General features: G+C 49.0%; 1 protein-coding gene and 1 pseudogene across 1 annotated transcript in view; one reads left to right on the plus strand and one right to left on the minus strand.

Moving 5' to 3' along the window:
- Positions 1 to 24,125, minus strand: part of Vwf (von Willebrand factor) — a 154,531-nt gene that overhangs the window by 101,882 nt on the left and 28,524 nt on the right. The window contains exons 7-15 of the mRNA XM_076854040.1: positions 21,085 to 21,301; positions 19,389 to 19,511; positions 18,414 to 18,525; positions 17,445 to 17,491; positions 7,712 to 7,848; positions 6,903 to 7,041; positions 5,605 to 5,705; positions 1,134 to 1,329; positions 230 to 445 (exon numbers count right to left, since the gene is read on the minus strand). Coding sequence (XP_076710155.1) covers positions 230 to 445; positions 1,134 to 1,329; positions 5,605 to 5,705; positions 6,903 to 7,041; positions 7,712 to 7,848; positions 17,445 to 17,491; positions 18,414 to 18,525; positions 19,389 to 19,511; positions 21,085 to 21,301 — 1,288 coding nt within the window. The remainder of the gene's footprint in view (positions 1 to 229; positions 446 to 1,133; positions 1,330 to 5,604; positions 5,706 to 6,902; positions 7,042 to 7,711; positions 7,849 to 17,444; positions 17,492 to 18,413; positions 18,526 to 19,388; positions 19,512 to 21,084; positions 21,302 to 24,125) is intronic.
- On the plus strand, positions 9,119 to 9,894 carry LOC143397321 (BRCA2 and CDKN1A-interacting protein pseudogene; annotated as a pseudogene).

Consider the following 24,125-nt stretch of genomic DNA (forward strand, 5'->3'; position numbering starts at 1 on the left):
GTGTGGAAGAGCTAGCCCCCCCACCACTACATCCTGCCAGGAGGTGGAAGTGAAAAGAACTATCTGCATATCCCAGGGTTGTCAAAATGCTGCTGGGCTCATTTCCAAGTGAAATGATGCAGAGAAAGTGCTTTGAAAAGACCAATTGGACCAAGACCACAGGTGTCGGTAGGGTTTGGGTTGTGTGCCTGGAGGGGTGCAGCAGGCAGACGGTAGGGTAGGGACCCACCACAGAAGTTGGACTTGCGCCATGCGATGTGCACGCCTCTCCGCGCACAAGCCGCAGCGTAGTTGGCCACAGCATTGCACAGACAATCCCTGCCGTCGGAGCAGGAGCAGACGTCGTAGCGGCAGTTCTGCAGGTAGGGCAGAGGGCTGACTGTGTGGTGGCAGGCCTCGAACGTGGAGGACGTCAGGAGAGAGCAGGCCTCCTCTGCGAACCTGGCTGTGGTGAAGAGAGTGGATCAAGCCCAAGATGAACGCAGCCCTGAACCACTCCCCTCGGAGTCTCAATCACAGGGACTCTGACACCCCATACCCAAGAAAAGAGCAATGGCTCCAACCCTGAATCCCCCACACCCACTTCTCTGTCAGCAGCAGATTCTGCAAAAACAACTCTTGGCTCTGGGAGTTTATTGCAATTTTTCTTCTGCAGCCAATTTACTTTCCTAATTACATTTGGCTCAAATACATATTAAACCGCAGCTCTGGAACACCCACCCACTGACAGAAGAAAGTGGTCAGCGATGGCTTGGGTCAGAGGGGGATGTTATTATAGGACTCAACTGCCGCTGCAGACAAATCCGCACGTGGCCATCCTAGTCCATTTATCTTACAATAATTCAAGTCTAATTTCCTGTGGCTGTCGCGCCTGTAGCCCAGAACATCCAGGGACAGGAAACGTACTATTCTTTTCTTTCTCAGGCTTTGGCTCAAGGAGGGCATTCAATAAAGAAGCTTTGAAGAATAAATGAGCCAGTTGCAGATAATCAAATGCTGATAGTAAAAATAAAGGTGCCCCTAACCCCTCGCTCCATGCACTGCCGCTCCCCACGCCCCACGCCCACGGTGGGTGCTCTGTCCCATTTAATGCACCGGAATGCCAGAGGGCTGGGGCGCTGCAGCTCACGTACTCAGGCGCGGGTTGAGGCTACAGGGATCGCTGTGCTGCTTCCGCAGGTCCTGGCAGTCCCCGTGCAGCTTCCAGGCGTTCCCGAAGTCCACCACCAGGGGCTCCACCAGGCCCGCGGGGGTGAGGAAGTCGTCACCCTTGTTGCCATTGTAATTCCCACACAAGCCACAGGTCTTCCCAGCATAGAGTGGGGACAGCTGTGGGGAGAAGCCAGACTACCTTGAAGCAGCAGTGGCCCACCGAGCAACCGCTTTGTTTCACCCGGAAGATGGTTTTGATCTTCCCCAGATGAAAAACAAATACGAATGGTAACAAGGCCTTAGGCTGTAGGAGAAACAAATAAATCAAACAACCAGCAATGCACATTTACCACTTCCACCCTGGTCCTTCAGTCATTAGTCAGAGAAGGACCAAGCCAAAAGGGATTCTAAAGATTATCTAGTCACTTAAAAATGGAGAAACTGGGGCCAGGAAGGGAAAGGGACTTGCCCAGGGTGACAGGAATAGTGGCAGAGCTGGGATGAGTCAGTAGGTTGAGCCCAGCCCCAGGTGTTCGGTGTCCACGCCTGCCAGATGGCCTAGGCCAGTGGCCCCAATTCCCCTGAGATCAAGTACAAACTCAACACCTGTCCACTGAATGCTTTCATTGGTCACCCGTGGGCAAAGCAGGCTGAGTCAGGTGTGGTCTAAGTCCTCTGCAGCTGACACTGTATGACCAGTAGCAACACCTTTCTCGGTGGCATCACTGAGCATCACTGAAAAGAAGAGCCCCCCCTGCCAAAGGGGGCTGTCAGGATGGCAATTGGGGAAAGTGAGGTCCAGCAAGGACACTGGGGCAGTGTGCTGTGTGGTGACCAGGAGAGGACCAGGACTCAAACACCCAACCAACGGCACATCACTCATTGTCCAATTAGAGCTGAACAAAGCTCTGAACCCAAAGGGCACATCAAGGGACAATTAGGGAAATGGAACCTGCCTTTTGCCCAGGACAGGTGGGGACACCTGGACCCTGGTGTAAAGATAGAGCAGGGGTTGGACCCAAGAGTCCTGACTCCAGCTCTCCCCATAACTAACAAGGCCTGTGACCTCCCTGTGTTCTGAAGCCTCATGAGCTAGGCCTGCCCCCACCCACCCCCACCCCCGTGGTCATCTCTTGGAGGCCCTTCCGGCTGCTAGCCCTGACTTAACAAGGTACAAGATGAACAATCCAGTGAAAGATTATACACCCTTATAAAATATGCCCAAGTAAATATCCTTAATAAGAAAGGAAACAGAGGGATGCCCTCCTTGTTTGCTTTAAAACTATCTAGTGTCACATTAGGGCACCAAGGCCTTTAAATTTAAATCCCCCAACCCTGGCACTTCCTGTTCCCCCTCCTCTGCTTTATTTATCTCCTCAGGATTTATTCTAATATATGATTTAATTTACTTGTTTGCGTTGTTGATTGTCTGCTTCCCCCAGGAGAATGTGAACTAAAAGAGGCCAGGGTCTGTGCCTGCTCTGTTTCCCCACTGTACGCTCAGCATCCAGAATGCTGTCTAAGTCCGTGCAGGCTGCTGAAACCAAATTGTAAACCAGATGGCTTAAAACAACACACTTATTTCTGATAGTTTGGATCCTGGGAAGTCCAAGATCAAGGCACCAGCAGATTCGGTGTCTGCTCAGGGCCCCTCTTCCTGGTTCAGAGATGGCTTCTACTGTAGCCTCACATGGTAGAAGTTGGTCTCTGGGGATTCTTTTATCAAGGCATTAATTCCATTCATGAGGGCAACTTAGAGCCCTCCCACAGCCATGGGTGTTAGAATTTCAGCATATGAATTGGTAGGGGACACAAACATTCAGCTGGTGGATGCTCAATAAATATTTGTTGAATGATTGAATTGGTGAACTAATGAATAACTCAGTGCACAGATGGGTTCTTCTCCCAGCGCCTGCTGAAAGGCAATACCAACAGTCAGGGCTGGCCGGAACTGAGCAGCAAAATTGTGATGAACCGGGAATCCCCTTCCCCTCTTCTCAGCATCTTTCCTCCTGCTTCTTAGACAAATAGCTCATGCTCCCCAAAATCCCCTTTGTTCACTTCCGCTGGCCACCATCACTATTGTCCCGCAACTCTTGAAAATATTCCACCTCCATTCTGACTTTGGCTTGTCTCAGAGGTCAGCATGGCCCACGGTTAGAACCATGGATGCATCCAGGGACGGCAGGCCGTGCCTGGCTAAGAGGCCTACAGTGTCCAGGCTAGGACACTTCTGAGAAGACACTTGCTGTTTGAAACAGACTTGTGCTGGTGGCAGTTCTGACATAGTGAAGACTGTCAGATACCTTTTCCACAGCACTCTGCTGGAGCTGGACTGGACCCTGTAGCCAGGGCCTTGCTGTCTCAACAGAGGATCAGAGGGCCCCTCTCCCCAGGAGGCCTGCAGCTCCACCTAGCAGTCCCTGAACCCAGGTGCTAACCCTGTGCTCTCACCTCCTGCCCTCCACAAACACCCCCTTTCCTGCATCATACCAAAGCCACAGAACAGTCCACAGGTCAGGGGGTCATCTGATGCTGTCCTGAACCTTCACCAAATCCTCTTCTTATAAGCTAAACTTATAAGCTCCAACAGCACCCCAATGACCCCATTCCTGTGGAAAGGAATCTAGCTCTCTCAGAGGAAAAACAAAGAACAGTGGAAGCTGAGGAGAAAGTGGGCAGACACCCATGACAAGAAGTCCTGGACCAGCTGATGGAGGGAAGAAACTGCGTGGGTGAAGAGCACCCGCTGTGACACATGGGAGGGGGCTGGGAAAGTGAACCGGCTCATGTGGAACATCCCCTTGAAGCCCGGGTGCAGGAGGAGTGACTCAACAGTGACCCGGAGACCAAGCTCTGTAGGAAACTGAGCTCTGTAACCAAATGACCTAGAGACTGGGGCAAGTTCCTCTGGCTCCGGAAATGGTGAATCTTTATCTCCAGTTGGAAAGTGGGTGTCTGACAAGAGGATCGCCCATCCTTCCTGATCTGTGGTCTGTGGTTGCAAGGTTACTTTTTATAAATAAAAAGAAAAAAGAAAGAGTTAAGTATGAAACTCTCTCAAGGGATCTAGGACAAGAGAAAGAACTGATCACCTGAAAAGGGAGAAAACAGGATTCCACCTCCAACGTCCATCACAGAATTATACCAAGGATCCTGGGGAGCAGGGATCCAAGGACACAGGAGGAGTCTCTCCAGAATCCTAGTGTGATAGTTCTCAAAGGGGTGGTCTTGGGACCCATGGGGGGGCAGGTCTCTGAGGCCCTTTCAAGGGATCTGCAAGCCTGAAACTACTTTCATGAAAACATGACATCATTATCGCCTTTTCCCTTTTCATTCTAAGTGCACAGTGGAATTTTCCAAAGGCTACATGACACTCTTTATCACAAGAGATTGATTGCAGAAGTAGATATGAGAATCCAGCTGTCTTCTATTAAACCATTCATTAAAGATATTTACAGCAATGTATGGCAATGGTATTCTTCTCACTACTTAGCTTTGTATTGGGAAACAGTTATCTCCCCCCTGCAAAAAAAAGGGTATTTATATTAATGTGCAGTAGTTTCAGTATTATATTTTAAACATGTTAATAAATACAGGTTCTAAAGGCCTCTAATTTCTAATCTCACCAATAGATACAACCCTCATTGAAGATCTTGGGGTCCTTAAATAATTTTTAAGAGTGAAATAACATTCTGAGACCATAAAGCAAGAACTAGTGGTCTAATGGGAAGACACTGGGCAGAGAGCAAGCCCTTGCTCTGCCATGGAGTGGTGTGGACTGGGGGCAGGCTCTCAATTTCCCTATACCTCATTTGTCCCCCTAATAAAACAGCAGTGGTAATACCAGTGCTGCCCACCTGCCAGGGGCTTTTCAAGAGAAACAACACATTCCAAAACTCCATAAAGTCTGGATAACCATCCAGGTGATTCCGGGACCCCTAAGAAAAAGAGGATGTGGCCCACAGATTCAGAGGCCCAGTGACTCAGTGAGGAATCTGGCAGACCCCTATGTAGCCTTGCACAGATGGGGTTGGGGGCAGCTTTCTCCCCCAGGGGGACAGGACATGGGGTCCTGGCTGTGTTCCAACCCAGCTCTTCCCTTGCTGCTACAGTAAGCACCCAGGAAGACACCCCCTCCTCCCAGGCCTCATTGCAGCTAGGAGAATGGTCAGCAAATCCACCCCCTCACCAACCCCACCAGGGCCCAGATAGCCCAGCACAGGGACATCTGATCCCCAGAAGAGAGAACCTGTCAGGCCAATAGGGGGCGTCCAGAAAACAAACACCAGCTTCTCATAGACAAGAGAGGCCTGTTCCTCACTCTGGGGGTGTAGGGCCTGAGGAGAAAGGAATTCTTCTCCCACCACACAAAGCCATTCTGCCCAGAGCACAAGGGGTACTTTGTTAGGATCAGGCTCCCGGGAGGCAATGGCTCCAGAGGGGACCTACCTTCACCAGCAGCTTCCCACGGCCATCCCACTCCACCTGCAGGTCCTCCCCATAGCTGAGGCGCACAGAGGTCATCACAGTGTGCTGGATGCGGAGGTCACCTGGAGCCCAGCAAGACAGTATTCAGGCTGAGGTGGGGAGGGACAGTGTGGTGGGGTGGCAGGCAGGCAAGTTGGGAGAGATGGGATGTCTCATAAAGACCATAGCAATCACCAGAGAGGAGTTAAAGCAGATGGGATGTCCATGAGGCTTAAGGGGGTCTCAGAGGAAGGGTAGACAGAGGCAATTAGGATTCCCCAAAGATCCCCAAGGACCTCCTGTATACCCTGCAATTCCCTGTAATTTCCCTCAATGCCACAAGAGGGCAGAAGAGGCTCCTGCATTCTTAACTATAGGCCGGTTCTTTTCCAGTGGAGATCTGCCACTGAACTCCCACGCTGGGCATGCCTGGGCCTCTCTGCCTGTGCATATGGCTTCCAAACTGGATTACTCAGTCCCTCTGGCTGAGTGATGCTGTGTGCAAAGCTGAACACAGCAGTGATCACTGCTAGGAGAAGGTAGAGACAAGTCAGGAGCCTTTACCTTGCCCCAGAGGAACATCTCATGGAGAGACACACACAGCTGAACACACATGGACATCAGTGTACTCACTAGCCCAAGTTCATCCACTGCGTGCAATGCTAGGATTGTGGGCCACAGCGTGACCAGGAGTCATGGAGGACAAAGGGTCTGAGAGCCGCTTTGCGGGTGAAGTTTGGGTGTTAGGCTGTGTGAAAGAAATTTTGCTTTGACAGGCACTGTGCAAACTAGGTGGAGACACTGACCAGCAAGGCTTTTCCCAGGGCAGAGGGTCACATGGCTTTGCCCCCACCTGGCATCTTTGGTCTGACCCCTTCAGCAGCCATCCCCAACCTCTTGGGGTGTGGTCAGCTTCCACTCCTTTCCCATCCCAAAGTACAACCAGAATCACCCTGCCTCAACCGGTTCCTTTGGCTCAAGTCAAGGCAAAAATCCTCTTGGCATCTTTACCCCTCTGTACTCTCTCCCAGGCTAGATCATCTCCTCCCTTATCAGGTGTTCAGCCAGCTTTCTCTTTGAGTTCCCCTCCTCCAGGAAGCCTTCCTTTCTTGCAAGGATGCCTGCCAAGAATATCCACCCTGTCCTCCAAAGATATCTCCCCATCACATTCCCAGAGAAGAGACAGATGGACCCTCACCAGGAAGGAAGGAATGTTGAGGAGGAGGGGTGCTATGGGAGAAGCTGTGCCAGCCTGGGGCTTGGTAGAGGAGTGAGCCCACCTTGAAGGAGGGGGACCTGGACATCCTGGCCATTCATGGAGACTCCTCCTCCATGCTTCAGCTTCACGAGACTGTTGTGCAGGGTGGGCAGCCTCACAGTGGCTGAGCGGGTGCAAACAGCATCAGGGTCATCAGCACACTGTCGAGAGGGGATTCAGGGTGACCTCACTGCAACCCCTGCCAGTCTAGCACCCAGCCCAGGACCAATTTAACCAGAGAAACACCTCAACTTCAGAGAGCCTGGGCACCTCCATCTTCACAAAATATTGTATGTGAATGAGGCCCCCAGAAGCATGCAAGAAGGCCCTAACCCCAGACCCCTACACACACCCCTTAATATCCTGGCCTGGTCTTATACAAAGAAGTATAGGCCTCTGGTTCATCTTCTTGTCCCTGGGCCAATTAATACAAGAAAATCAGGGACTCTGTCCTCAGGGGAATTTGATAGCTCTACTTCTCTTCCCCTTTGCTCTGTTCCCTACAAAAGAGTCTGCATGTAAACCATGGAGCTCAGAAAAGGAGAGGGGCCCTCCTTGCCCCCGCCCCACTCATTCCTCAGCACCCAACAGCAGAGATCCAGCCATGGGGGCCACAGAGCAGACCTAAGGGGATGCTTCTCCTGGGCCTGGACTGAGCAGGCCCTGAGTAGATGCTGGCAGGGCAGGTGCCTGCTCCCAACAGTGAGAGAGCAAGGCATAGCTGGGTTTCCGTGAATGAAGCCAACTGAAGTCTGGAACTGCCGCCCCTCACCCCGGTAGCTCTGCAGCCACCTCACTGCCTCCTTTGCAGGTCAGCACAGCCAAACTCACCTGCACAGTCTCTATGACAATGGAGAAGGAGTGATCCTGGCAGTCCTGGGCCAGCAGGTACTGGCAGATCCCACTGAAGGTGAAGTACCTGTTGTCGAAGCTCTTGAAGTGAGATTGGCCTGTGACAAGACACTCCCCTGGAGGGACACAGAAGAAGGGAGAAGCGGGGGTTAGGGAAGCCCCCAGGGTGGAAAAGGTGGCACACATATACAAACAGGGTGCCCCGCTCCCCAGAACTCCAGAGGTGTCCTTGCCCCACGCCAGTCTAAAGCCAGATTCTAGCAGAGGCTCTAAGTCAGTCCCCACTCCCTAATGGTAGGATGTCAAAGCTGGGTCATTCAGTTCAATTTCTCCTTTTGCAGATGAAGAAACTAAGGGAGGTGACAAAGCTGTGCACAGTCAGCGGCCGAGCCAGGGCCAGAAGCCAGGGCTCCTGACTCTCAGCTCTTGCCGCCTCTATTTCTTTCTGGGCCTGCTGCCCCAGGTTCAGAGCATCTCCCAGGTCAGTGTCACAGCACTGCAGAAGGCAGCCTGGAAGCCCACACGGTGCCTGGCCACAGGAGGCTGTCCAACTGCTCTGTGCACTGGCATGTGGGGGGCTCAGAGACACAGCCCCACCCAGGAGAGTCCTGAAGGCCAGGAGGCAGCATAGGCAGCCAGAGGCAGGGAGAGGAGGGAGGTGGAGCTGTCTCAGGGCTTAGCAGTAGCCAGCCCTGGTCTCTATCTGCGCCTCAGCAGAGGAGCAGCTCTGGGCGGTTCTGAGGCCACCTCAGAGGCACGGCCATGCTGTGACTTCAATTGGGGCCAATGGCGGGGGAGGGGGGGGTCCAGGCAGAAGACTATCATGATCTCACCACTGCCCTGTCAGGGCTGACCTCTGCAAGGCCAGCTCGGAGCCCAGGCTGACACATCTGTGTGGGGGGGACTAGAACTCCCCTTCATCATCTGAGAATCAGGGCCCTTGATGCCCCCCCCAACCAAATGCCTCTCCAACTCCTTGGGGGGCCACAGTTCAGGCCCCACACATCCTGGGGGATGTTCAAGCATTTCTGCCAAAGTCTCTGCCCTGGCTTGGATCAACCCCATCTTCAGGACCCACAACAGATAAACCAAAGCTAAATCGGGCATCTGGGTGTCTTGCCAACCTCTCTCTGTGCATTTCTCCATCGTCCCTCAACTTTGCCATCTACTCTACAGAAAAGAAAGGAGGGCGTCCTTCCCACCCCACCACTCCTGATCAGTGCTGGGTCCCCACCGCCTCTGCCAAGCCTAACACCGAAGTCCCCCCAGAGGGATGTGCAGCCAACGCCACATGGTCCCATCTCTCAGGGCTGACGTGGGGCTCTGTCACACAGCCAGGAGGTTCCCAAAGGGCACAGGGAGACTCCAGCTGCTCACCTATCAAAGATGAGTACCAGGAAGGGTGGGCAGTGGGAGTGGGCCCCAGAGCCTCCAGCACCACAAGGAGAGGAAGATGAAATCCAGGATGAGGACGAAGATGATGGGGACAGTGACAAAGAAGAGAATGAAATCGACAAGACCACTGGCAAGGAAGTAAAGCTCGTTCCATCTCAGATAATGATTGTGATGAAATGAAGCAATTACTGCGGCTTTTCCAAAGGCTTTACCCAAAGCCTCCTATGAACACTGCAGAACTGACAGACCTCTTAATTGGCCAGAACCGCATTGGGAATGTGATTAAGAATGTTTCAGACACAGAAATGACGATGCAGATGAAGATGAGATTTTTTTGGTTTCATAAGTCTTTTAAATTTAACTGGAAGAAAGGATGTCCATCCAGTGTGCTGAACAAATTAGAGAGTTGATTTTAAGCTTCTATGAGAAGAACCGTGAATAGATCAGGGTTAAACAGCTGGACAAGCTTTTAAAACTGACACCACCCAGCCTTTGGGCTTTCTACTAAGTGAAAGATTCATCCACCTCTCTCCACAGACTGCTCTCCCATACACCAGCCGCTTCAGAAAGACGAGGAGAGTCATGCAAAACTAACCAGCCGTGTGGGAGGTGTCCCTTCTACCTGCTGACTAGCAAGACATGTGTGGAAGCAGGAAAAATCAATTCCAAAACAGAGATGGAGCAACCAGAATGCAGAGGAAGAATTTTTCTATGAGAAGGCAGTCCTGAGGTTCAGCTTCTCAGTGCAAGAAGAGGGTGACACTTGAAGAGCGACACTTGCCTGGGAGGCAGGGGGTCTTCTGAGGTTGTGCCAAACCATGATGCTCATTCCAGGCAACAAGATAAGTGAAATCATAGCTAAGCTGAAAGGGATGGGCTTATTTTTGTAAAATTACCAGAAAACTATGCGGAGATTTACTGAAAAACTTGTAATTATTCAGATTTAAGTCCTCTACAAAAAAGTAGGGTTCTGTTCCATGTGTCTGTGACACATTTACAAAATATCTCGTTCTTTGGTCAAATTATGAATGGTTGATTAAAAACTTCCAATAAGAAGAAAAGCATGGAGTAACAATTTAAAGTACTCTATAAAACTATTTTTATTCTAAAATCATTTTTTAAAAAATAAATAAAGCCAAGTACCAGAGGACCCCACTGCCTGCTACTATATGCCCATATTTCACTGATAGGCACAGTCAAGGGACAGGCTAGACTTCACAGCTTTGGATCAATTGTGGTTCTGCCTTGAGTCTGTACTGAAGGCAGAGGGCAGGTGAGAAGCCCCACGTTACTGGTAAGTATCCCTAGGCCTAGTCCTCAGGGCCACTGACTCCTTCCAGGATGGCATGGACAGGAGGGCACACCAGGCCAAATGACGGGAGAAGAAAACAAGGAGGTCCCAGATCGTTCACCTGATATCACCTCCCCACTCACTGCCCTCACAAAAGGGCAAGCATGAGAGGTGACTGTTCATGGAAATCAGAGAACAGGCAACAAGATAGGGTCAGAGGCCACCCCAGCTCATTGTAAATGTCCTGGAATTTCAAATCCAGCAATGTCACAGGAAAACCTTTTTAAACGACTGGTTTTCAGAAAACACCATTGCTGGACAAACAGAGCCACATAATCATTTATGTCAAATGTCTTGACCCTGCTGCAATGAAATGGGTGGGAACTCTTTCCCCAGCCTTTCTCTGTTTTCTCTAGAGTACTCTTATCTGAGTAAGAAACTGGACTTCCATTATCTTTGACAATGCCCAGGAAAAGAAGGGTCAGTGAGAAAATGTGCAAATATTCAAGAGCAAAACTTTCAGGGCTAAAATCTAATCCTCCATCTGATTTCCTGATCTGACCCCACTGGTTTGTTTCTGTTCGAAAAGTCTAAATGTCATATTCAGGTTATCTCCTTGGTACAATTGAGGAACAGGACTGCAAACACAGGAAACCCAGGGAAACGGATGGGTGAGTTGCCGGGTAGCAGTTGGCCACAGGAGCTGGGACATCTGCCCAGGCTCACCCCTCTTCTGCCTGGAAGAGGACACCTAGGATATTAGCAAGCAGGCAGCAAAAAGCAGCCCTGGACAATCAGCCGACCATCATTAGACAGAAAAGTGGGCACTACAAGTTTGGTGAATGAATGAAGGCACATGATTTTTAGAGAAATACAAATCAAAACTACTCTCAAAAACTACTCTAAGGTTTCATTTCACCTTAGTATGGCAATTAACAAGAACACAAGCAACAATAAATGTTGGTGAGGATGTGGGGAAGAAGGTACACTCATACGTTGCTGGTGCGACTACAAATTGGTGCAACCACTATGGAAAGTGTATGAAGATTTCTCAGAAAACTTGGAATGGAATCACCATTTGACCCAGCTATCCCACTTCTCAGTAAGTACCCAAAGGACTTAAAATCAGCACATTATAGTGATGTAGCCACATCAATGTTTATAGCAGCTCAACTCACAATAGCTAAACTATGGAACCAACCTAGGTGCCCTTCAACAGATGAATGGATAAAGAAAATCTGGAGTATTACTCAGCCACAAGGAAGAATGAAATTATGTCATTTGCTGGTAAATGGATGGAGCTGGAGAATAGTGTGCTAAGTGAAATAAGCCACAAAAAAAAAAAAAAAAAAAAACCAAAAGCCAAATGTTTTCTCTGATATGTGGATGCTAATTCACAGTAAGTCGGGGCGTGGGAGCAGACAGAGTTACTTTGGATTAGGTAGAGGGGAGTAAAGGGAGGGGAGGGGGTATGGGTGTAGGAAGGATGGTAGAATGAATTGGACAATATATGTACATATATAACTATATGACCAGTGGGATTCTACCTCATGTACAACCAGAAGAATGAGAAATTATACTCCCATTTATGCATGATGTATCAAAGTGCATTCTACTGTCATGTATAACTAATTAGAACAAATAAAAATAAATAAATAAAAATAGCACACAAAAGTAGAGCATCCTGAAGTTAATGCAGATCTACTCCCACATGAATAAAGATCCTCTAAAATTTAAAAAAAATGGGGGAGGGAAGGAAACCTCTTTTCTGATGGAAGAACATCACCTCTTTCAGACAAACCCCTTGTCTGCAGCGAGCAAGCCCTGCACAGGCTGCTCTGCTGGGGTGGCTTTTGCTCGCTGCCTGCAGCCTTCCCTGCAGAAATGTCAGCCACAGGCCTTTAGCAAATCAACTCAGACTTCCTCCAGACATCAGAGTTCACAGAAGCCTGCCCATAAAACACTATAACATCTCCACCAAATGTGAAAATGCATCTCTAAGTGCTCTGTGGGAACCATCTGTTGGCTGCTCCTTTGAGGTGGTCATTATTACCTACAGTTCACAAATAAGGAAACTGAAGAACACAGAAGTTAAATTAACCCAAGATTGCAAAGTGGTCAAAGAGTGATTTGAACATGGACAGTGTTATAGTTTGTATCTGGAATATTCCCCAAACGCTCACATATTGAATTCTCAGTTCCCATCGCAGTGGTGTTCAGAGGTGAGGCTTTGGGAAGTGGTTGGATCATGAAGGTGCTAACCACATGGGTGGGTTATCCCATTGAAGACTTTATAATTCAAGGAGGTAAGACCCAGCTGGAGGAAGCAGGTCACTGCGGGCATGCCCTTGAGGACTATATCTCATCGCTGGACTATATCTCGTTCCTGACCCCTCCCCAGTTCCTGGGTGTCACCAGCTGAGCAGCTTTCCTCCACCATGTGCTTCCACCACGATACATAACCAGCCACCCATAGAATGAAACTTCAAAAACTATGAGCCAAAATAAATCTTTCCTCTTTTTTTTTTTTTTTTTTGTCTCGGGTGTTTCATCACAGTGATGGAAAGCTAGCTAACATGGGCTGTCTACCTGGATCCAGACCCCTAAGCACTTGACACCACTCAACAGTGCTTGGTGCACTGGCTCCTGTACTTTCTGCACACTTGATTTCTTTAGGCCAAGCCTGATGTCATTCTGATTCTGGGCATGTGTGGAAATTTGTCAAAAAGCATAGGGGCAACATATAAGTTATATGGAAGAAAACCTTAGCTATGAAAAAAGATGTACTACCTGGCTTGAAGGAACTCTGATGTAACTCCAGAGACCCCCAACAAGGGCTGGGAGAGACCCTGGAAGCTTTCTAGGAACTCAGAGACTCCAAAACCCCAGAGGAGCCCAGGCACCCAGGAATATACCCTCCTAAGGGAGCTCATCCACCCTAGTTTATTCATGGCTGTCTCTGTTGTCCAGGAATGAGGTGCTTATTTTCCTTCTTAGAAACTTAGGAACAGACTGACCTTGAATTCCAAGATTGAACTTCAGGGCTGGGATAGAATCCATCAAATTACCTTGAACCTGAGTAATAGAGTACGCTAATTCCTCCCCTCCCCAAAGAGGTCTCTCTACCCTCCTGTACCACCTGCCCAGCTACACTCCCACCTCACCCCCACCCTTCTATGGCACCTTCTTTGTACCTTCATCTATGTCTCTGCCCTTCTCACCCCTGCTTAAAGAAACTGCTGCCTCTGTGCTCTGGGAAAATGCTAATGGCTCATTAGCATTGACGGGGTACTTGTTGGATGTCAAGTAATAACAGCCTCACAACGGCCTTGGGGTAAAGTTGCTCTTATCATCCTCATTTGACAGACAGGGAAACTGAGGCTGTGAATCATTAAGTAGCTGACCAAAAATCACCCAGCTAGTAAGTGGTAGAACTGGAATTCCAACCAAACCACCTACATCCCAAGTCTGTGCTCTCAGCTCCCATTCTAGGGCACTTTTACATGGTCAGGACTTTGGATACAAATGAAAAGCCCTCTACTGGCCCCTTCCTTCCTCTAGAAAAGTACCTTCCACACTCCCTAATAGGAGCTTGAGATTCTATAACAAGGGCTTGATTCATTTGAGGAACAGTCCCTATTTACAGGCATGCTCTGCCTCCATTATCTGCAACCAAACTTTTATAGTTCTCAGGGTTACAGAAAGGAAAGTCTGCAGACTTGGGGAAACCACATGCCACGGTTTGCATGTTAAGTGTCCCTCAAAGGCCCATGTGTTAAATGTTTGATCCCCAGAGTGGCATTTTGGGGAGTTGGTGGAACCTAAGGAGGTGGGCTCTAGTGAGAGGAAGTTACATCACTGGGAGCGTGGTCTTGAAGGGGATAGCAGAACCCCATCCTCTCAGTCTCTCTCCGTCCACTTCCTGGATCCAGAGGTAACAGCTATGAGAGACTGTCATCACCAGAGGCCTAAATAAATGGAGCTACCCCAATCTTGGACTTGAACCTCCAGAATCATGAGCCAAAATAAACTTCTCTACTTCACAAGTTACCTGGGTCCCATATTTAGTCATCTGTAATGCCAGGCTGACTAATGCACCATAGTTTTTCCTGTGGTTGGCTCGACCTCTCACCCACAAGCAGAGGAATGCAGGGAGCGGTACAAGTCTGCCTGGCTTGAAGGAACTCAGTAGACCAGAGCTGGATGGGGCTACCTGCACATCTAGGCATCAAGAGAATGAGTCACAGGAAGCCCCAGCCCTGCCCCAGCACAGACTTCTGCCCTCCTGAGACCTTCTTCTCCCTCTCACTACCCATGCCAACGCTCTCTGTGCTTGGTAGCCTCAAAAGGAGTTCTTCATGGTGCACGACTTCTCTCCGCCTATACATAGACTGGACGTGTTGACTTATTTCTAGTGAATATAATGCAGCAGATGTGATAGATGCCAGTTCAAAATTTTGTTTTTAAAGACCATGGTGCCTGTTCTGGTTTCTCCCCACCCCCTCTCTCTGAAGTCACTCTCCCCAGGGGAAGCCATCTGTCATGTTGTGAGGCAGTCACAGGGAGAGGGCCACACGGTGAGGATGCAAGCCCACTGCTGTGTTTTGCATGTTTCCCAAAGTTCACGTTTTGGATACTTAGTCCTCAATGCAACAGTGTTGGGAGGTGAGACCTGTGAGAGCTGATTAGGCCAGGAGGGCTGTGCCCTCATGAATGAACTAATGTCACTACAATAGGAGTGGATTATGTATCAGCAGTGGGTCGTTATAAAGCAAGTTGGGCCCCTGGTGTTCTCTCACTCACACCCTCTCGGCCCTTCTGCCTTCCACATAGAATGAAGCACCACAAGGATCTATAACAGATGCAAATACTATGTTTTTAGACTTCCAGCCTCCAAAATCATGAACCAAATAAAGTTCTGTTTCTTGTAAATTACACAGTCTGTGGTATTCTGTTATAGCAGAATAAAATGAATGCACATAAATAAGCTTCAAAGCAATCCCCCTCACTCCCCTGCCAAGCCTTCAGATAAGACCACAGCCCCAGTCAATAGCTATTTGGCTGCAATTTCATGAGAGATCACGGGTCAGAGACACACAGAGTCAGACTTGGATTCCTGGTATTCAGAAACTGTGAGGGAAAGTTGCACAGCAATTGATAGTCAACATGCTCTCATCTTATTTCAGAGAATCAAAACCCAGTTCTCTATTTCTAAGATTTACAATATTTACTCCTCCAAATTCTGCAGAGAAGCCTTGGCATGTTCTTTGCTTTACTAGGAGAGCTGAGCATATGCCCTTCCAGAACCTCCCAGTCCACTCTTCTTATGAGAAACTCTTCCTGCAATCTTCACCTGAGGAGTATAAGACAGTCCCACAGCCAGCAGAATCATGGGAAAGCGTCCTTACAAGCCTGGGAACCTGGGCAGAAAAGGACTTGGAGGCAACAACCAATTAAACTTCAGAACCAGAGAAGGAAGGGCAGAGTGGGGAAATGAGAATGAGAAAAGAGCTCAGTGGCTTTGTTGGCAAAATATCAAACCACTCAGTAGACCAGAGCTGGATGGGGCTACCTGCACATCCAGGCATCAAGAGAATGTCTTGCATCCTAAGCAAAGCTATTCTCTAGATTTTGAATTGACTATCAGAGCATCGTATTGTCTACCCAGACCAGACCATCATGCACAGAGGGGGTGATTGGAGAATGGATGGATGGAAGGCCTCCCTGAAGTAACCTAGTCCTAAGACTTTGTAAATTCGTATTCCACCTGAAGAAAAAAAAAAAAAAAAAAAAAAACATGACAAGCTGAATTTCCAATTCCACCAACTGTGGCTCACAGATCTTATATAATGAATGTGTATTATGTAGATATTAGAAGTTTTTCACAGATTGGTTGCAGCAACTTTATATGTCTGTCAAAGGTTCCTTGGGTCTTTCATGGGGTGCTCTTATGTTAAATGGAGCACAGGTATCAACAGCAATCTCTTGTACTTACTGCTTTCTTCAAGGATTACACAAAGGATAACCTGGTTAACCTAGCTAGACTGGTGGACCTAACCCTAGTGCCCACCTCGCATCTAGTTCCACAATTTTCTCAATGTGAAGGGCACTAAAGAAGGAACTGAGTGATTCTAAAGACCTCAAAAATCCAAAGACCTCAAATATGATCCCTGATATCCAAGATCACCCTGGTCCAAAATCTAGGATCAGGAAGAGAAAAGGGAAGGGCAAAGGTAGAATCCAGGCAGTTGTGAGTCTGAGTCCTGACTCTGCCTCTAGGTAGGTATGTAACTTTGGGCAAGTTACTTAACCTCCTTTTTGCAAGATAAGAACAAACTGTACCAATCCCACAGGTAACAATAAAGTAATACCTGTAAAGTGCTTAGTACGCTGTCCAGCACCTCAAAAACATCATGTGAATAAGTTCAAGCGGGGAGACCTAGGGTCACTGGAGTGAGGCAGGTCGGGAGCTTTGAATGGACAAAGTTTGCAGTAAACAGAACAGAGCAGATGCCAAACAGAGGAGAATGCAAAAGGCAGAGATTATAAAACAATTTTTCCTAAGCAGATTTTCCAGGGCAGGGACGGGTTTGGAGGAATCATTAGGTCACCTGGTTCTCCTAGCTCGTGCACCATGCTATGGTTTGCATATCAAGCATTCCAGAAAATTCCAGTAAGACTCTCAACTTCAAGCCTAAAGGGTTATCAGCACCTTCTTCCTCTTAGTTTTCCAAAGAACTCAGCAGTCAAGACTTCACAGGTCTTAATCCTTTGAGTGAACAGGTGACAGGAAAGAACAAAGCACCTGAGCCCGGTGTGGCCTCCCTTTTCAGCTGGAGAAGAGCTCCCCTCCTCTCCTATATTCAGCACAGCTGGTATCTGAAACCTGAGCTGTGATCAGGGGGCTGTCACCATTTTCTGCTGAAGAGTCAACTTCTCCACACCTTGAGGTGGCCCTTCCTGCAAGAGAGGACACACCTCTCCATCAAGAGAAGGGAGGGAAGGAGCAGCAAGCAGGTCACCTACCTGGGCATTCTTCATTGCTGCAGATCCACAGGCTGTTTCGGCAAATGCTGTCAGGGAAAGAAACCCAGGTCATGGGTAGTTCAGCCAAGCTAAGGTCAACTTGAGCTCCCCACAGATATCACAGCCCTCCAGAGAAGCTCTGGGAGAAGGGAGCAGCGCTAGAGGAGTCTTTGGGAAAGTCGTAGAGGATGGAGCTTTGGTCACAGAGGAAGCTTGGAGATGTTGACAAGGGAAGAAACCCTGACAGAAAAGAAAAAAAAAGAAGAGAGAAAACCTAGGGTATCTAATGTCCCTGAAAATCTGCTCAGGTACTAGGAGTCCAATTCCTGCCCCCCACCCAGCAGGTGGAAGAGCTGCTGAGAGGTAAGCCCAGCACCATGGCTGGCCTTCAGGAAGTCCCAGTCAGTACCAGAGGCTGCCACTCAAGAAAGACAGCAGAGGACAGAGGCCTGAGATGGAATAAGGAGGTATTTTCCTTGGTGTGTTGGGGACAGGTAGAGCTGCCCAGAGAGGACCAGAGATGTTCTTAAGGAGAGGACTTGAGCTAAGCAGAGAGAAAGGCACCTCAATTGGGCCTGGCAGACAGCAGAAGCCAGGGCAGACCTACGTGAGTCTCCATTTGACTCTGTTGCCTCCTACCACCCAGAAGATCAAAGATTTCAAGGAGAGAAGGAGCTGCCTTCTGCCTGGGGGTTGCTGTGTAGCCCATCTTCTGGGAGGGAGGATGGAGGGGGAGACGGTGACTGTGTGTAAAGGACCCTTTCCTGTGACCTCCCCACCATCTATGCATAGAGGTACTATAATCCCGCACCCCAGCACTGCCTGCCACACCTGTTCCCAGCCCCACCATCACTCTCCAGGCCAGCCCAGGCCAGCTCCTGGTCTCCCCGCCACTGACCCTCCTTCCCCCAGCTTCTTCTCCCAAAGCCCCTGGGCAGCTCTCCAGACCACACTGTGCTGCACCGTTACCAGGTGTTGCAGTCTCGAGTGAGGGAGGCGCCTGGAGGGTACCGCTTCCCGGAATGCACGCAGGAACACTGGGCGCTCTCCACGCAGCGGCCTTCATCAAGGAGCTGTCCCTCTGGGTTCAAGGGCATCAAGGTAGAGGTCTCAACATTTCATCATTAGTACTCATCTCACAACTATAGAATCCCCAGGAGTGATCACCAGCTTCGGGCTTCTCCCAGGAAACTCAAAGAACCCGATGTTTATCCCTCATATTGATGCAATGTGAGGGAGAGAGATTATTCATCTCCCTTGTACAGACGAAGGAATGGGAGAAAAGGGTTTGCTCAAGGTCAACCAGAAGGGAAGTCAGGGATCTAGGCTTAGGGCTTTTTCAAGAAAGCGCCAAGGACTTGTGTGATGAGGGGTGACAGAGGGGAACATTATTCATCACCACTGCCCAGACGGAGAAATGGAGTCAAGAGTTTTGTTCAAGGTCTTCCAGTGGAGAAGTCATGAGTTGAAACACACAGGACTCTCTTTCTGTAATTAAACAGGGCTTGTGACCAAAGCTCACAGAGGGTCCCCTGGATGGACTTTCTAGAGCAAAGCCCTTTTTCAGCTAAGCTCACACGGCAAACCCAGCAAACAGTTTACAAACCTTTCTCCCAGACTGGTTCCCCGGCCCCAAACAGAGAAAACAAAACCATAGTTCAGATGGGGCACGAGCTCCCCAAACAAAGTCACTGTTGGGACCCAGACCATCCTCCCGTTTCCCTAGACACAGTGCCTTCATGGATATAGTAAAACAGGAAAACATAAATTAAAAATAAAGCCCAGCTCAATCCTGATCACTCTCTACAGAGACTTTGAAAGACTAAATAAAAGGCCTCTGATTTCAGGATTGAGGAACAAACACAAGTGGCCTTCATCTCCCTTTCCAAAGCCAAGGGCACTGGCAAGGTCTTGGATTTGTAAATAAAGTGGGAAGTTTATTACCAGGGCAGCTGCAGCCATCCACACATTTCTCCTGACACACTTCATTGATGTGCAGGCTCTGGCAGGTTCTGGGGCAAGGGGACACACAGTCCTTATATTCCATGCCAGCAGGGCATGCTGGGCCTGAAAAGGAAATCAAAGGAGTCTCCCCAGAGCAGCTCTCCAGCAGTGCCGCATCTCCAAGCCATGCCCCCAGCCCAGCCTCCTTCAAACCTCTGACAGCTTGCTCTGTCTTCAGGGCTCCAGGGATCATCTTGGCCCCACCAGTCCATGTGTCCCTCTGAAGTCACCTCTCCCACCTTGGGAGACCCCAACTAAGACTCACTGGGGGCACCTGGGACCACAATCCCTTCCCCTTGGTCATCTGTCCTTGAGAAACAACTTGGCATTCTTTTGCTCCTCTATGCTGTGTCCCCTTTACCTAAAACATTATCAGGGTGACACAAACTTCTCTGGGCTAAAAAGGAGTGGCCTCTGGGAACCAGTAGGGAGCTAATGGTGTCCCCCATCACATCTTCCTCCAAAAGACCCTCTTCCCCATGAAATTGGCCCCATTCAAATCCACACACACGCGTGCGCACACATACACACACACACGCACGCACAGGGCACACGCCACTCACATCCCATCCACTTGGCCTGCATGGTGACTTGTTCTATAATTATTTTCCTTGCTGGAAGGCTGCCTACGGAAGCCTATCACCTAAGTATGTCTCTGTCCTTCCCCCTGAATTCAGTTCCTTATGGACAAAACTGGCTCTTCCACAAATAATTGCCCAAGCCCCTTCTCCAAGATCCACTAGGTATCATCTCCACCCAACCTTCAAAGACCTAAGAAAATAGCCACTCCACAATCCAGAGGAGAAGCCAAGGGCTAGTTTCCACTTCTCACACCCCACAGCAAAAATGAAAACTAACTTCAAAGCCATATGCCACACACTGTAACACATGTGTGCAGAGTAATGTTGGTTAGATCCTCTGTATAATTATCACTGACCAGTTGTAAATCTGCACAAAATTTGGTCAGTCTGAGTAGAGAAGCCTTCTTGTAAGGTGGCCAGAGAAGCCCCCAGTTAATCATAATAATTCGGGGATGGTGACCAGTGGGGATCTGATGAGTTTAGAAGAGGACAAACACAGTTGTCATAGGTGGGGGTAGAAGGAATGGCGCACATCGTGCCCAGAGGCAGAGAAGCTGAGTTCACACAAGGGAAGGACTTCAGTAGAACACTCTGGTCTCTCAGAGATGGACAGCTTGGCCAACTCCCTGCTCCTCCTCAGTTCAGACAGGCAGATATGCAGACCAACCCTGAAACTGAAACTGCTGGGATTTGGGTCTGAAGTGGAGAACATTTCATGAGTCCAGGGGATGGATTTCCTGAGGGGAGTCAAGGGGTGCGGAGGGAGGCATGGCGTGGAACAGAGCTGACAAGACACCAGACCTAGGGGGGCCCTGTCCAGCCTCAGTTCCGCCTGTGAGGGAGGGGACTCCCCTTTGGGCCAGCACTCACAAGACCAGGTGGCAGACAGCAGGAGCCATTCAGAATATGGGTTCAGCCACCTGTGGCTTTTGGGGCACTGGCTGAGTGTGCTGGGGGGCAGGTCCACATCATGACACAAAGCTTCCTGAGGGCCACTACCCAGGACAGACACAGCACATGCCCATCAAAGGGGGAGGTGAGGGGTGGCAACTCACGGCATGCACTGTGGTCAGTCCAGCCATACAGCACCATGCCCTCCTGGGCACAGGTCCGGGCATACTCCAGGAAGGCAGGGCATGGGCACTCCGTTCCCTGAGTACATGTGCACAAAGTCTTCTCACACAGGGCCACGAAAGGCTCAGGGTCCACCAGAGGGTGGCAGCGGGCAAACACGGAGGCACTCTTCAGGAGCTGGCACTGTTCCCACAGGACCTTCGGGGAAAGAAGCACCTCAGCACAGCACAAAAGTGGCCCTGGCCACTGCCCTGCACTCACTGTCTCTGAGGGAGGCACCAAGGAGACTCAGCCCCACTGGGCAAACCAAGGACACCCCCTCAGGACCTGGGAGAGTGCCTGGCACCCAGCAGGTGCTTATGGACAGGTGGAAGTCAGTCAGTCCATCCATCAAAGGGAAGACATAGGACACATGCTATATGAAGTAAACTGTATAGCCTAGACTGAACCTTGAAATGGAGTCTAAGGTACTTGAATTGCTGTGACAGGTCATGTCCTATTTGAAGGGATAGGGGAGAGAGAGGGAAAGCACTGAGCCTGGAGGTGGACCACATAGCCTTCAGAGGGCAATAATGCTGGTCAGCATCTGCTCTGCACTGACCTGTCTACCTTTCCCCTTCCCTGACCTTAACCTTCTTTACTATAAATGATTGGGTGGCCCAAGGAGTCTTATAAAGTAGAGATTTCTGGGACTCATCCCCCAGACAGAGATTTGAAGTCAGTAGTTCAGGGATGGAATTCAGGAATACGTTTTCTTAGACATTCCCTGGCTGATTGCTGGGAACAGACAGGACCGGTTCCCAACAGCCACAACATGATAGGATTCTATAAAATTTCCCAGACATTCCATGCCATATCCTTTGTGGATACCTTCAACCTAACAGTACAAGGTAGGTTTGGGTTCACCATTCGTTTCTTCTGTACATTCTTTGGTATTAACACTCCCACATTAAAACATCTCTACAGTCTGATTTAATTATCCTAAATGGCCACCTTTCCCCAGTTTCTGAAGTTGAGATGCATCTTACAATGGATATCATGCTTTAAATGCTTTTTCTTTCTCAATGATACATGGAACAATGATGTGCATTAGAACCAATGTTGTCTTAGATTTGGCACTATACAATATGGAAAATATAAATGATCCCCACAATTTTATTCATGCATAATTTCTCTCATATATATGTATAATCTCCTACTGCAAGCCAGCATTAGTAAAAGGACTTACAATCTCCAGCTAAATAGGAAAAAGTACAAGGGCATCTAAATGAAAGGGCTAAACTCTGAAGGGTAAACTGGGACCAATCAGGGTTCATAAAGGGAATGGTAAAAAAAAAAAAAAAAAAAAAAAGGGAAGATATTACCAGTTTGGAAAAGAGGAAATTCCAATCTGCCTAAACTGTACAAAGGAGTGTCAGAGCAAGCTTACATGAATCAAGAGCCAAAAGCCAAGAATCTGTTCGTGGGCCCCCTCTTTTGTGATACCATGAAAAGCCCAGAGGAATAGAAATTTTATCTGGCCTGCTCACCATCCTCAGGATCCACCTTGTTTTCACTAGGGATGTTCTATGTTCCTAGAGAAATCAGTGTCCTTCCCACAACAGCCCTGTGCTGGGACCCTGTCTGCTTCCTGGCCTGCCCAGTCTACCATCTGAACGGGGCAAGCAGGACAGCATGTCGCAGATGCAGCCTTACACCCAGCAGAGAGATCCAAGGCCCAGCTGGGAATGGCTGGTTCCCTGTGGGCCTTAGAGGCAGCTGGTACCAGCGCAGGCTGCTGGCTACACTCACAGCAGATGTCTCAAGGGTCAAAGCAAGCAACTGCTCTGGGTGGTGCTGCAGCACCCAGACCCAGTCCTACCTTCCTGAGGTCCTACTAGGGCCATACCCCCAAGTGGCCATGAAAAGCATTAACTAAAAGCCCAGCTCTATCACTCACTAGAAGTGGGGACTTAGGCTAATAGTTCATCTCATGGAGAAGGGTGTCCTTGAGTAGAAAGGGAATGATAGCAATATTCACACTACCTCACAGGCAGGTGTTGAAGGCACTGAGTGAGCAAAGACTACTCTCATGGGCCCTGGGGCCACTTAGGTCTCAGGAGGCAAAGAGAGAGAGCAGCAAACAGGCTGTCTTGGCCTTGGTATGACTTCTACATCTGAGCCCTGATTTAGGCTCAGCCTCTTCTACATGCTGGCTGTGTGAGCTTGGACTCACTATTCAACCTCTCTTCTCTGTAAAATGGGGAGAATGAAAATAGTTCCTATCTAGTAAGACTGGAGTGCAGACTGAATGAAATCATGCATGGAAATTGTTTATCCCAATAAGTGATGACCCCATATCATCATCATCATCATCATCATCGTCGTCATCATCATCGTCATTGTCATCATCATCACTCATCTCTGGCCCAGAGAGTTCCCTTATATGTCTCTCCTTCCATTAGGTTTATCGTCCAGAATGGTGAACATGTCCCCAGAAAAACAGGACACCTTTGTTCCTTTTCCCCCATCTCCATCTCCCTGGACTATACCAGGATGAAAGGTCACCATGACAATTAAATTATCACTTCCTGAGGGTCTTGGTTGGTCCATGGTGAGCAGAGGAGCAGTTTTTCTGGGATTTGTTGTTTGGTTTTTTAAGGGTGCTGGGGATTGAACAGAGGGTTTCATGCATATTAGTAAAGCACTCTATCACTGACCTACATCCCTTTATATTTATTTTAATTGAGACAGGGTCTCACTAAGTTGCTGTTTCTGAGGCTGACCTCAAATTTGCAATCCTCCCGCTTCCGTCTCCAGAGCAACTGGGGTTACAGATGTGGACCACCATGCCCAGCTTTACATGTTTGTTTGGGAGGTTCACACTCCTCCAAGACAAAGAAGTGGGGAGGAAACCTGTCTTCTTTGTAACAGGAAGATGTAAGAAGCTCCATCCTTACTGTCAAGTTAAGGTTCAGGGAGGGAGGATGTGGCCTGGGTCTATTTCTTCCCATTTCACTACACAATCTGTCCCATCAAAATG

This window comes from Callospermophilus lateralis, chromosome 4 (genome assembly GCF_048772815.1).
Source record: "Callospermophilus lateralis isolate mCalLat2 chromosome 4, mCalLat2.hap1, whole genome shotgun sequence".
In the NCBI taxonomy this organism is placed as follows: Eukaryota; Metazoa; Chordata; class Mammalia; order Rodentia; family Sciuridae; genus Callospermophilus; species Callospermophilus lateralis.